Source organism: Crocodylus siamensis, chromosome 6, assembly GCF_052110815.1.
Source record: "Crocodylus siamensis isolate JL-2025a chromosome 6, ASM5211081v1, whole genome shotgun sequence".
Classification (NCBI taxonomy): domain Eukaryota; kingdom Metazoa; phylum Chordata; order Crocodylia; family Crocodylidae; genus Crocodylus; species Crocodylus siamensis.
In genome coordinates this window covers 21402419-21416463 of record NC_143400.1, presented here as the reverse complement: position 1 = coordinate 21416463, position 14045 = coordinate 21402419, and the positions used below count along the sequence as shown (strand labels likewise).

The following is a 14045-nucleotide window of genomic DNA, read 5'->3' as shown; positions in this document are numbered from 1 at the left end:
CCCCGAATCCCTCTCCACCCCCCGGGTTTGGGCACTGCCCTTCTTGCCGGGGAAGCTTCCCCAGCTCCGTAACCGTCTCCTTCCGTCCCTGGCATGGTTGGGGCTCCGTCCTCTCCCCGTTCTCAGGCCAAGCTGGGGCCTGCACCTTGCTTACCACCACCGTCCCGCTCGGTGTGAGAGGCAAGGCATGCAGCAGGAGCAGCTGGCCCCGCTCAGGTCTCGGGGACGGTTTCCCCAAGGGAGTCCTCAGCTGCTCTAGGACTCCAGGCCCATCCGTGCGAGGCTCAGCTTTCCTCCGGGTCCTTGAACCTGCCAGGGGACGACGAGAATACATGGGTCAGCCCCAAAACAGCAAGCCCCGCTGCTCCCCGGTGCTGGAAGGCTCCTCTCCGGACACAAGAGAGGAGAGAGAAGGCAGAGTCAGAGCCCCACAGCCCTCGCCCACAGACCTCCACGGCCACAAAGCTGCAGGTAAGCCTCCAGGACTCAGGCCCTGAGCAGAGTGAGAGCAGCACATGTCTGCAGGGACACTACTTCCTCGGGGAGACACTCAAGGCGTCCTAGAGCTGCCTCAGGATCCATAGGCTAAGGGGAAGGGGAAGGAAGTGACAGGGCTGTGAGCTTCAGGGCCGGTGAAGCCTCCTGGGGGTGCTGGGAGAACAGGACAAGCTGCCGTGCTGGAGCAGCAGCCCTCACTGAAGCGCTACGGGGAACTCCCTGCAGAGGGCAGAGCCACTGCTCCATACCTGCATCTGCGGACAGGCCTTGTTTGGGGAGCCAGGTTTCATCCTCTGATGAGTCCCAGGTGTCCTCTGTGTCAGGGGAATCTGCAGCGGGACAGAGGCTGAGGGTCAGTATATGGGAACCAGGCAAAACATCGAGGGGAAAGCCCACGTTCTCAACTCTGTCCCCAGCCTGTGTGCAGCCACGAGATCTCAGTCTGGTAAAACTACAGGTCCTGACCCAGATGGAGGATCTTCAGGCTGGAGCTGCAGTGATGCAGTGGAAGAGATCGGGGCTCCTAGCACTGGGTACTGCTCCATGACCCCCGGCAGGTCTTGTCGCACCACAGGAGCTCACAGAGAGAAACACCACAGCCTGGCAGGGGAAGAGACTCAAAACCCTCACCCTGTGGGCTGGAAATCAGTCACTGGAAACAAGGGTTGGAAGGGACCTCAGGAGGTCGCGTGTCATCCAGCCCCCTGCTCCAAGGAGGGCCAGCCCCACCTCCATCGTCTCAGCCAAGGCTTTGTCTAGACAGGCCTTAAAAACTCCCGAGGACGGAGACTCCACGACCCCTCTGGCGAGCCTGTGCCAGCACTTTGCTACCCTCCTTGTGAGAGTTTTTCCTAACTTCTAATCTCAACTTCCCTTGCTGCTTCTGTTCGATCCCCCTCCCCAGTCTGCTCCTCTGCAGATTAAATCAGCCCAGCTCCCCCAGCCTCTCCTCACAAGTCCTGTGCCCCAGCTACCCAATCGTTTTCATTGCCTTCCGCTGGACTCTCCAATGTGTCCTCTTCCTTTCTGTAGTGGGGGGCCAAAACTGGACCCGGGACTCCAGACGTGGCCTCCCTGGTGCTGAATAGAGGGGAAGAGTCGCTGCTCTCCATCTGGCTACGCTCCTACCCATGTCGCCCATCACCTTCTGGGCAGCAAGGACACACTGCTGGCTCCTGGGCAGCTTCTTGTCCACTATCACTCCCAAACACCCCCAGGTACCAAGCCCCAGGCCCTGCTGTGAATGCTGAGGGTTACCCGAGTCCTCATGTGGCGGGGGCTCCTCTTTGAGGACGCGAGGCAGCTCATTTGGAGGCCCCGGGCTTTCACCCTCTCCCGCCTCCTCCTCCACGGGCACATGCACGGGATGGGGCTGCAGCAGCTCCAGGCAGGAGTCAGGAGGTTCCCACAATGCCCTGGCCGGTGCCATCTTGTCTGAGGCTTCGCCCTCCACCTTCACGTGCACCGTGACCTGGGCAGGAGCAAAAGGCATCACCAGGGAGCCAGAAACGGGAGACACGGGCTGGAAGGGAACAGAGTCGGGCTGCAGCGCCCTCACCTGCAGCTTCTCGGCCTCGGCCTGCAGCCCCTCGGCCAGGGCCACGGCCTGGGCGCAGGTCTCCACGCCGCGCCCCCACTCCCAGCTCCGCATGCCCCGCGGCAGGATGGCCAGGAACTGCTCCAGCACCACCAGCTCCAGCACCTGCTCCGGGCTGCGGCGCTGCGGCTCCAGCCAGCCCCGGCACAGCTCCCGCAGGCGGCTGCACGCCTCCCGCGGCCCCGCCGCCTCCCGGTAGCGGAGGGCCCGGAAGCGCCGGCGCCACGTCTCGGGGGCGTCAGCGCTGCCCCCCGGCAGCTCCGCGGCCGCCGCGGCCCGGGCAGGGCGCTGCAGGGGGGGCACCACCTCCTGCCACTGCACCTCCCAGCGCTGCACCCGCCCGGGGGCCGCCGCCCGCTCTCGCTGCTCCATCGCCGGCGGCGGCGGCGGGCAGCCCGGCCCGGCCCGGCCCGTCCGCCCCCCGCGCCGGCCGCGAGCCGGCCCGCCCCCCGCGCCGAGCGGGCGGTGTTCCGGGGCGGAGCTGGGCCGAGCTTCCCGTCCCGCCCCTTCCTCCTGCTTCCGCGGAGCCCGGAGCCGCCGGCGGTGAGCGGGGCGGGGGCCGGGCCGGGCCGGGCCGGGCGGGGGCAGCCTCCAAGGACGGAGCCGGCGCTCCCGCGACGCCTTCCTCGGCCCTGGCCTCAGCTTACCCTGCTGTAGCCCGAGCCCATTGCTCTGCGCTCTTTGCCCGGGAGCTGAAGGCAGCTATTAACGCCCCCCCCACCTCGGTCTTCACTATCAGATGGCACCCGGGCTGGAAGGGACCTCACACGTTTAGTCTCCGGGACCTGTCCCCCGCCCTTCAGGGGCTGGAGGCTGCTGTGCAGTACAGGGCGTGTTACCCCAGGCCCCGAAGCACCCCCGCCCCTGCCTGCAAAGTGGCCCCCAGTCCTGCCATGCAGGGGTCGTTAAAATGCCCCCCAAAGGCAGAGGCGGGGCGGCAGAGGAAGTTAAACCCCCATAGCCCACACCGGCGCTGTTCAGACTCGGCGGTGCCGTGCCAAGCAGGTCTGTCGGTGGGAAGTGGAGCTCCCCCCATGGAGCCCCACACCCCCTGCCCACTGCTGCTGATCTCCCATCCCGCGTGTGCTCACAAACCGAAGGGGTGCTTTGGGGATTTTGTATGGCGCAGAGGCGTTCTACAGTTTCTGGCAGGCAGCGCTGCAGCAGTGACAGGGTTCATCCCACGGCGTTGGGGTCCCGGGCAAGGTGAAGGTGGCTACAGACCAGCGGGTCTGGGTCCACGGGAACTTCCTACCCCATTGCACAGGCACCAACCACACCAGTGCCTGCCTTGGGCTTTAGGTATCCGGTGAGCGGGGAGGGGGTCCTGGCTGCTGGGTGGGAGGGGGCACCCTCTGCAGCTGCTGCCTGCAGGGTTGGGGCTGTGGGGTGCCAGCCGTGCTGGGCAAGGGAGGGGGTGTCTCCAGGACAGGAGCAGTGCTAGAGACCCAGGGGGGCAGCGTGAGTCCGTGCGGGGCAGTGGAGCATGGGTAAGGGGGGTCACAGATAGAGACGGCTGCAATTCTCTGTGCCTGGCTTTGGGGCACAGGCTCCAGCTGCTCCTGTTGCACTGGGGCTGAGCTGCCTGCCCTGGGAGGGGGCCACCAGTGGATGCAGAGACTGCAAGAGAAGGGAGGGATTTGGGTGTAGCCACGGCCAGGTTTGATAAACACCAGCATGCCGCGAGGGAGGAGTGTTCAACAATGCGGCTTTATGCCTTGAACCAATGAAGCATCTGATCCAGGTCCTGGTTTGCTTTTGGGTGGGACCTTCTCCTCCAGGTCCACTTGGGATCCAGTGGACTCACGCTTTCCGCGGCTGGGCTTTTGCATGCAGCCTGGGGTTTGTTAGCTGCAGAGCCCTGGCACGGAGCACAGCATGAATGAGCTGCAGACCACTCCGGCTGCTTTCCTCTCCCTTCGCCTAGTGCTGGCTTTTGTTCCCCTCTGTACGTTCCCCCTCCAGAAACATGTGGGTGCTTCTTGTGCTCCGGAGCAGCTGAAGGGTTAGGGTTGGGGTTGGGGTAATGCTACGCACAGAGAGAGAGGAAAGCAGCCAGTGTGGTCCAGATTTGGGCCATGATGGTCAAGAGCTGGGGCGGGCAATTATTTCGGGCGGAGGGCCACTTACTGAGTTTTGGCAAGCCATCAAGGGCCGCATGACAGGTAGGCAGGGGCAGATAAATATTTATTTTCTAAAATTTTTAGGGGCCCTGTGGGCTGGATAGAATGGCCTGGCAGGTCACATCCGGCCCCCGGGCCTCATTTTGCCTGCCCTGGTCAAGAGGATCACCAAGATGACTTGTCTTCTTGCACTGCAAGCACATGCTTAGCTCAATTCAGTTTCTCACCAGGCTTCGAATTGCTGTGACCTCCCTTGATGTCACCTCCCACAGCAAACGGGCATTCACGTATCTTATTTAATTTTTTATTTTTATACTGGAGGTTTCTCGTGCATCTCCATTTCACCTGGAGATACGCCCCGGGATAGCCCATTATTTTGCTGTTTGCTGGACTCACTTTTGGCCTCAAGTTTAATATTTCTGTGTTCCTGCTCTGGTTCAGTATTAACTTCCCGTCGTTCCTTCCACTGCTCCTGGCAGAAGCCGGTCCCTCTCCTTGGCAGTGCTTGATGCAGCCCTGTCCATCTAAAATTGTGGGATGCTGTCACCTGCGTGCATGTGAGGGTTTTAGGGTTTAGGCACTCGTTGCAGTGCAAGCAGAGCTTCCCAGATGTAGCCCAGGGTTTGGGGGGGGGGGGTGTTGCTTTTCATCTGCTCCTTTGCTCACTTTCTTTGCATGTAGAAAATTGCACCCTGTAAGGTGGCTTCTTACCCACAAATCCCCTCTCCAGGTGACTCTTTTGGGCCACCGTCTTTCATGCATGGGAAACTCTTTTTGGAGTATTCAGCTCTGCAGCTGGGCCCTTCACAGCTCCTTCTGCCTTGCACACGAGGACAGGAAGAACTTTCTCATGACAAGCATTGTAAAGCAGTAGGACAGGTCACCCAGAGGTGGTGGAAGCACCATCCTTGGAGGTTTTGAAGCCCCAGGTAGACAAAGCCTTGTCTGGGAAGATGTAGTTGGGGCTGGTCCTGCTTTGAGCAGGGGTTGGACTAGATGTGTCCCTTCCAACCCTCATTTTTTATGCTTCTATTAGAAGAACTAAACAATACACTTTACTTGTGGAGCAGTGGGCAGCCTCTGCCAACCCTTCATCCAGCAATAACTGACTACCGTAACTGAGGGGCTCTCTCCATATTCCCAACTTCCATAGTCTTCTAAGAAAGGGAGTGTCTCTAAATTATCTCTCCTGTCACTACAGTGTGGTCATGGAGGCATAGACCATAGGGTTGTACTGGCAAGGCTGGGCTTTGGGGCTGTACTAGAGGGTGGACTGTATGCCATGATGCTGGATGCTGTGCGTGGATCCTGTGCAGGAATCAGGCTCTGGGGTGGTGAGCCACTGGGGTGGTAGATGAGGTGTTTTGGGGAGGCGGGCTGGGAGCCAAGTGTGATGCCTGTTGGGTATGTTGTGTGTGAAGCTATGGGGGTGGGGACCATATGGGGGCCATGGGGTGGCAGACACCCAGGCCCCTCCCCAAGGCTGCTCCCTAAGACCCCCTGTGGGGATGGACTTAGGGAGGGTATTATGGGAGCTGGCTGCCTACCCACATCCTGTGTCAGGGTTGGCAGGGGTCAGCCCCCCATGTGGGTGAGAGCTGGGTGTGTCAGTAGCCCGTCATGATCCTGGGTCCCCTGTCACCCCCCAAATTCCACGTTGTCACCGTCCCTGCAGGTGGGCCAGGGGACAGACGCTGCCGACAGGGTCTTGGAGCGAGTGGAGAGACAACGGGAGCACAGGCCCCACGCTGGGCTGACGCCTCCCCTGCAGAGAACATGGCTGCTGAGCTAGGGCCTGCACCCGCGCCAGCCCCCGGCCTGCCTCTCCCAGCCCTGTTGAAGACAGAGGAAGGAGACCCAGTAGCCCCTGCTCCTGGAGCAAGAGCCAAGGAGAAAGTCTTGGGTGCCATTCAAGGAGGGACTGGCAGGAGATCCTTGAGATGGGCAACACCCCAGCAGATCAAGCAGGAGCTGCAGGAGGAGCCAGTCCAAGGCTGGGAGGTGCCACAGGACCCGCCGTTCTCTGCTGAAACTGTGCCGGTCCCGGGCCCCCAACGACCGCTGCAGCTGGTGTCAGGGGATGACTCTCCCACCCTGGAGACGCGGCGCCAGCGCTTCCGCACCTTCTGCTACCAGGAGGCCGAGGGGCCGCGGGAGGTCTGCAGCCGTCTGCAAGAGCTGTGCCGGGGCTGGCTGGAGCCACAGCACCGCAGCAAGGAGCAGATCCTGGAGCTGGTGGTGCTGGAGCAGTTCCTGGCCATCCTGCCCCAGGAGATGCAGAGCTGGGAGTGGGGGCGCGGCGTGGAGACCTGCGCCGAGGCCGTGACGCTGGCCGAGGGGTTCCAGCTGGGGCAGGAAGAGGAGGACGAGAAGCTGCAGGTGAGAGTGTTTCACCCTGATCCCTGATCCTGCTGTCTACGTCTCCCTGGGTTTGTGGATTTTCCCTCCCATCCCTGTCTCTGCCATGTCCCCAATGACATGGTCATCTTGTTGCCAGGTCACGGTGTGCGTGAAGGTCGAGGAGGCAGCCTCAGACAAGATGGCGCCAGGGGGAGCATTGTGGGAGCCTCTCGACTCCTGCCTGGAGCACCCGGAGCCCCAGCCTTTGCATGGGCCCCAGAGGGAGGCTGGATGGAGCGGGAGCCTGGGGCCTCGGGGCGAGCCACCTCGCATCTGCAAAGACCAGGCCCAGCCCCACCAAGCATCAGGTAATGTGCCACACCAGAGTCTGGGGCTCTGGGGCTCTGCCTCTGTCCCTTTGGGACAGGCTGGGGCTGAGCTGGTGCTGGAAGAGCAGCACCCAACAGGAAGCTCCTTTGTCCTTTTTGGGCCCGTCAGTGACCAAGACCCATTACGCCTCCTCCGCTGCCCACCGTGACTCCCTTCTAAACTCAGGTGGTTCAGGTCTTTAGGAAACGAGCTCTCAGCCACGTCTGGCTGGCTCTTGTATAATTAACATCTGGCCTCCGTCCCGCTGCAGGCTCCCCCGGCACAGACGAGACCTGGGACTCAGCTGATGAAAGCACCTCAGGCTGGTTCCCCAGACCGAGCTCTTCCCTGGAAGCAGGTGAGGCACCGCCCTTCCCAGCAGCAAGAGGCATCAGGGAAAACTGGAGCATTTGGATGGGGCTTGGTTCTTGAATGGCACAGCTTGTCCTGCTCTTCCAGGGCCCCCCTAGACGCCCTCCTGCACCCTGCAGAAGGTGGCTCTGCTTTTTCCCTTCTTCTCCCCTAGCTCCTCCACTACATTACAGTCCCTTCTGTCATCCCCGACCCACTCAGAAACCTTCCAATCCCACTCACCTGCCATGCCTTGCTGGGAAAAAAAGAGGTGATTTGGGAGGTGTCCTGCCTCCGCTCACAGCAGAGGGTGAGGGGACCCAATGGCAGGGTCTTACCACCTGACCAGACTGTGCCCGTTGGCTCCCCAAGTGTATACTGTCTCAGGTGCCCATGCGCCTGTGCCGAAGGAAGGCCCTTGGGCAGGAAACTGGGGCATCTTCCCTCTGTTGGGCAGGGATCATCCAGCCTTCTCCACAGCCAAGCCGACTCCTGCTCTCTTCTGCGGGGGAAACTTTGATCTCTCCTGGCCTCTCCCCATATCAAGTCACTTGGCCTACTCAGGCTTACCTGGCTGGAGTCTGCTGCAAAGCTGAAGTGGGTAGGGAGCTTACAGCGTTGCCTTCCCAGTCTCCCCCGGGCTCCATTTCTGGCCATAGGTCCCTGCCAGCCCCAAATGTTCTGGCCTAAAAGGGGCCAGGCCTTTCCAGTCTTTTCTTTCATAACCCCCACCTATGTCAAATCTGGATCCTGGCAAGGCACCAGGGTCTGTGGTGGGTCTCCCCAAGGAAGCAATGTCCATACAGGCTTCGAGGTGCACTCAGAGACACTGAGTGTCTCTCCAGCTTCATGGCCGTGGGAGCCTGTTGGCAAGAGCCGTGGGGCTCTGCCTCTGCCTCCTTTCTGCTTGCTCATGCACTGAGGCCAGAGGGGGCTCTTCGTGCCTGGTTAATATGCTCATGAAAGGACCCAGGCTGGGCTGGTGCTGGTGTCAAGGATCCAGCTTCTGTTGGCTGCGAATACCCATGGTCGTAACGCACACTTGCCAGGAGGGGAGAGGAGCAGTGTCTTCCCTCTGCCAGCAGCACCGGGGCCAACCTGTGGCTTCTGTTGCCCACTCAGCAGGTGCCAGGACCCTGGACAGAGCTGAGGAAGGGCCCACGAGCGACGCCCCTAGGGGAAAGCAGGAGCTGGCTTCCAAGACCAATCCCAAGCGCCACCCCTGCCCCAAATGTGGGAAACTCTTTGACTGCCCGTCGCGCCTGGCGCTGCATGACCGGCTGCACACTGGGGAGAAGCCGCACAGCTGCCCCGACTGTGGGAAGAGCTTCACCCGGCCCTACGACCTGGCCATCCACCGCAAGGTGCACTCGGGCGAGAAGCCCTACGGCTGCACTGAGTGCGGCCGGAGCTTTGCTCGCTCCGACACGCTGGCATCGCACCGCAAGATCCACTCGCTGGAGAAGCTGTACCGCTGCACTGACTGCGGGAAGCGCTTCACGCAGCGTGCCGGCCTGGCCTCCCACCGCAAGTTCCACTCGGGTGAGAAGCCGCACCGCTGCCCCGACTGCGGCAAGAGCTTCGCGCTCTCAGATGCCTTGGCCACCCACCGCAAGATCCACTCAGGGGAGAAGCAATACCGCTGTGCCCAGTGTGGCAAGAGCTTTGCCCAGCCTGCCGGCCTCTCCAACCATCGCAAGTTCCATTCGGGAGAGCGGCCGCACCGCTGCGAGGAGTGTGGCAAGTGCTTCGTGCGCCGCCCGGACCTGGCCCGGCACCAGCGCATCCACTCAGGGGAGCGCCCCTTCTGCTGCCCCATCTGCGGGAAGGGCTTCATTGAGGCCGGCCGCCTGACACAGCATCGACGCATCCACGTACAGGAGCAGCTCCTCCACCCCTGGGAGCCAGCATAGTTCTGCCTGTGGCTGGCAGAGGGCACTGGGGGTACCTCCCCTCTCAGCACCTACCAGGGCTGTGCCCGTCCCACCCACGCACCAGGTGCAGGAAGACATTTGCCCTGCCCTGATCCCTCCCGAGGCGGTGCCAGACCCAGCAGGCAGACCGTGGGCTTCAATGAGGAGTTTCTGAGCTGCAGGGAGTTAGCTTAGGGAAGTGTTTGCTGAACCCCCTTTTTACCCCCTCATACCATGTTGACTTGAATTTAAGGCGACTGCCCCCTCCCATAATTAGATACTGTAGGTGGAAAAATGTACTGTGTTATAATGAGGGATCTGGGCTTTCTGTTTCCCACGGGAAAACAGAAAAAACTATGGATTTCCCGTTTTTATCAGAGAAAATGTGGATTTTACCTTTTAGCCTACTGTTTCCTGCCACCCTGCTTCCCTCCCCGGCGACCCAATGTGGCTGGGGACACGGGAGCCGTGGGGAGATCTCACCACTGCTTGCCCTGTGCTGCCCCAGCGATGTGCCTCCTGCGCGCGGGGCTGCACTGAGGGAAGCGGCGCGGGGCTGCGCCCCTGAATGCAGTGGCAGGTGCAGGAGGCACATCACCAGGGCAGCAGCGGGGAAAGCAAATCCCCGTGCAGCCCCGCTGTTCCCAGGTGCTCTGGGTCATGCCTGCGGGACTGCAGAGGCCCCACGGGATGGAAACAGGGCTGGAGCTCAAGCCCTCAGCCTGCCCCACACACAAATTTGGTTGCATGGGTCCCCTCCTGGCCCCTGGGAGTGCACGTGGTGCCGGGCAGCCACCCTGCCTGACCCCACAGCAGGCAGCAGGGGGGAGCAGGGCAGGGGGCTGTGGACCAGGGTGTTGCTAGAAGCACCAGCAAGGCTGTGGGGGGGATCAAGAGGAACGAGCAGGGCAGGGGGGTTGTGGCAGGAACTGAGGACCACCAGTAGGGCTGGGGGGTGTTGTGTGGAAAGTGAGGGGCAAGAGCAGGGCTGGGGGGGTTGTGGGGGAGGGAGTGAGGGGCACCAGGAGCACTGGGGGGGCTTTAATTTTAATAACAGATTTTGGGGGATTTATCAGAGAATTTGTGATTTTATTTAATCAGGGAAAACCAGGATCCCTGGTTATAATTTTCCAGGTATTGAATCTAATTATGGGAGGGTCGTCTTCATGGCCCCAACCTGCGGCAGCAGTGCAGACTGTGTGTTGCAATGGCAGGGCTGGACTGGGGCTGGATTCGATGCCCCAGGCTTCATGGGCAATGGAGCCTGCTGGCATGGGGCAAAAGTAAGCAGGGGAGAGGGGCAGGGGGAACAGAAGCTGCATCAGGAGGAGATGTCTGGGTGCAGGGGGATAGGCAGCAGCTGCGGCTCCAGCCCCAACCCTAGGTAGGGGCTGGATCCCACATCACAGCAGCCTCCTGCCCCCCGACTGCCCTTGTACTCGATTCTAAGACGAACAGTTTTTCTCCCCAGTGTCTAAAAATTGAGTAAATATGGTAATGGCTCATGCTGACTGGATGTAACCTGCTGCCATGTCCCCCAGCTGAATTCAGCAGGGTTTGATCCCAAAAGTGCCTCTGTGGGTGCCTGCTGCTCCCCGAGCCCCGTTGTTCCTCATAGAATCATAGAATCACAGAAGTGGGGTCGAAGGGACCTTGTAGATCTTCAAGTCCGACCCCCCACCTGGGCAGGAATAAAAACTGGACTCAGATGATCCCAGCTAGGTAGGCATCAAGCCTCTTCTTAAAAACCCCCAGGGTAGGAGCCAGCACCACTTCCCTTGGAAGTTGGTTCCAGATCCTAGCCGCCCTGACCGTGAAGTAGTTCTTACGGATGTCTAATCTAAATCTCCTCTCCAACAACTTGTGGCCGTTATTCCTTGTTATGCAGGGGCGCTAGGGGAAACAAGGTCTCTCCCAAACCCTTCCAGTCCCCCCTAGTGAGTTTATAGACGGTCACCAGATCCCCCCTCAGCCTTCTCTTGTGAAAGCTGAACAGGTTCAGGTCCCGTCGCCTCTCCTCGTAGGGCCTGCCCTGCTGTCCCCTGATCAAATGAGTGGCCTCCTCTGGACCCTCTCCATGCTGTCCACGTCCCTCCTGAAGTGCGGTGCCCAGAACTGGACGCAGTACTCCAGCTGCGGCCTGACCAATGCCGCATAGAGGGGGAGGATCACCTCCTTGGCCCTGTTTGAGGTGCACCTGTGGATGCACAACAAGGTGCGGTTAGCCCTGCCAACCGTGACCTTGCATTGTCGGCCCATCTTCATCTTGGAGTTAATCATGACTCCAAGATCCCTTTCTGCCTCCGTGCTCTCAAGAAGAGAGTTTCCCATCTTATAAGTGTGCTGCTGGTTACTACTGCCCACGTGCAGCACCCTGCACTTGTCAGTGTTGAAGCGCATCTAGTTTTTGTTAGCCCACCCCTGTAACCTATCCAAGTCTTGCTGCAGTCTTTCCCTCCCTACTAGCGTGCTCACCTCACCACAAATTTTGGTATCATCAGCAAATTAAACAGGTTGCATTTCACCCCGTCGTCCAAATCACTGATAAAGAAATTGAACAGCGCAGGCCCCAGGACCGAGCCCTGGGGGACTCCGCTGCCCACTTCCCCCCAGGTCGAATATGACCCGTCCACCACCACCCTCTGAGTACGACCCTTGAGCCAATCTGCAATCCATCTGACTGTGTAGGCATCAATGCCACAGTCGCCCAATTTTTTAATGAGGATGGGGTGGGAGATGGTGTCAAAGGCCTTGCTGAAGTCCAGAAAGACTACGTCCACGGTGACACCCGCATCCAATGCTTTTGTGACCTGATCATAAAAGGTGATCAGGTTGGTCTGACATGACCTGCCCCTGATGAAACCGTGCTGGTTGCTCTTAAGCATCATCCCTGAGGCCGGCCCATCACAGATGTGCTCCGTGATGATCTTCTCAAAGAGATTCCCTAGGATTGAGGAGGATTGAGGTAAGACTGACAGGCCTATAGTTGTCCGGGTCCTCCCTCCTCCCTTTTTTAAAGATGGGGACCAATCATCTGGCACCTGGCCTGAGCACCACAAGCGCTTGTAAAGCTGTGCCAAGGGGCTTGCAATAACCCCTGCTAGCTCTCTAACCTGGTCCTCCCCAACCTGAGGTCTGGAGGCATTCCCCTCAAGTCCATCTTGCATCACAGCAGGGAAGTCCCGGTCCCTGTGGCAGGTTAGGGCGCCCAAGGGGGCACGAGGGAACGGTGCTCAGAGTACAAGAGAAGCTGCCAAGGGGGTAGGGAGCATGGCATAGCTTGCAGGGTCAGGGTGCTAGGGGAAGAGGGTGTTGTGATGGCATGGCAGGGGCCAAGTGGGGATCAGCAGATGCAGGGCCTCGGGGGCTCTTTTCCGCACTCAAGACTGCCTCGCGGGCACGGTGGAGTCTGCCTGTACTGTGATCTGCTTGAGCCCTTTGCCCTCAACCCAAACCCAGGAGCTAGTTAAAACGTGCTATTCAATTAGTCCAATTTTGGTCACATCCCTGAAGCCAGCTTTGCCTTTCACTGGATGCCTGCGCTGGGGCCTACTTCATACACATGTCTTCCACGTCCAAAAGAGATTTCACAGAGACCCAGCAGGGAAAAGGCACAGAAACAAAAGCATCGGGTGCTTACAAAATATTTCTTCCCCCATATTTTTAGCAGTGCTCCCTGATGTGATGGCCTCAAGCAAGCGTATGCTTCAACTCTATAAAACCAGCGTCCAAACTCGTGCTTTATTAAAGAGAAACTCTTTTATGTTTCCCAGTGCTTTTTTAAATAGAAACTCTCAGTTTGTCAGTGCTCACCTCATCCCAGAGAGCACCTGAGGCTTTCCCTAAGTGGTAAACAGCACCTCTTCTTTTTATAATGAAATATTTCTTTAATATTAGCAAGAGGAAAGTACTGCTCAGCCCAGTTGGAGAATTTCCACCGGCTTGGTTGGATTTTGGACTCCCATCTTTCAGATGGGGGGTGCACTGTTTCTTGAAACTATGCAATGCCACATGGGCTCCAGCGGTTCTGCGTCTTCTCCACCCATGCATGGTCATGTTGTCTCTCCCAGTGCAAGAGCTCTTTCTTCTAAAGCCTCTAGAATCAATACATGAAAGAAAAGGGTTCAGCGCATAGACGCGCCGCTTGAGTGCTTTGTATGACCCAACTGAAAAATAGGAGATAGCGGTGCTGCTGTCCCTGAAGTTTCTAACAGATTAAAGTCTGTTTCTGTGTCTGGCTGTGCGTCTCTTCAAATTGCACAATCACTTCCAGTGAGAAAATAGTTAAATAAAATGTAGCATAAGAAGTCATAGAGACGTAGTGCAGGAAGGGATCTCCGAAGGACGTCTGGGTGCAGCCCCCTGCAGGAAGTTGATCATCCCTTATCCAAACCAGGCCATAGAAATCCATGTCTAATTTCTTCCTCAAGTTACGCAGTCAACTGTCACACAACCACAAGGCAAAGCACCCGAGTCTGTCGCTGCGGGTGTCCTGCTTCTGCCAGGGCTGTTACGATCTGCCCGAGAAATCCAAGGAAGAGGGCAGTATCGCCCACTGCAGAGGAAGGTGCAGACACCCCCCAGCCTGTACAAATCTGACCACGAGATTCAGATTCCTGCTTGACCCCAGATGCAAGGATTGGGCTGAGCCTGAACGCCGGGGCAAGACCCTCTAGCTACGACCATATGGGCTTGGTCCCACCCGGAGCATTGGCACAGCCCCAACCCCAGTCGGCCACAGCCACCACCCCCTGCCTTTTAACTAATACATTCAAATAAAATAATTAAATTTGCCCAAATTACCAACCTATTAAAACACATCTGTTACTTCATGAATATATTAATGTGTATGTT

At 58.9% G+C, this 14045-nt stretch overlaps 1 protein-coding gene across 1 annotated transcript; it reads left to right on the top strand.

Annotated features, from left to right (window-relative positions):
* The first annotated feature begins 2464 nt into the window (after positions 1-2464).
* On the top strand, positions 2465-10172 carry LOC149861570 (uncharacterized). Its single transcript, XM_090052455.1, has 5 exons — positions 2465-2638; positions 5894-6597; positions 6716-6926; positions 7199-7285; positions 8401-10172. Exons 2-5 carry the CDS (start codon positions 5995-5997, stop codon positions 9189-9191), a joined length of 1692 nt encoding a protein of 563 aa, XP_089908581.1. The 5' UTR covers positions 2465-2638; positions 5894-5994; the 3' UTR covers positions 9192-10172.
* Positions 10173-14045: the final 3873 nt, after the last annotated feature.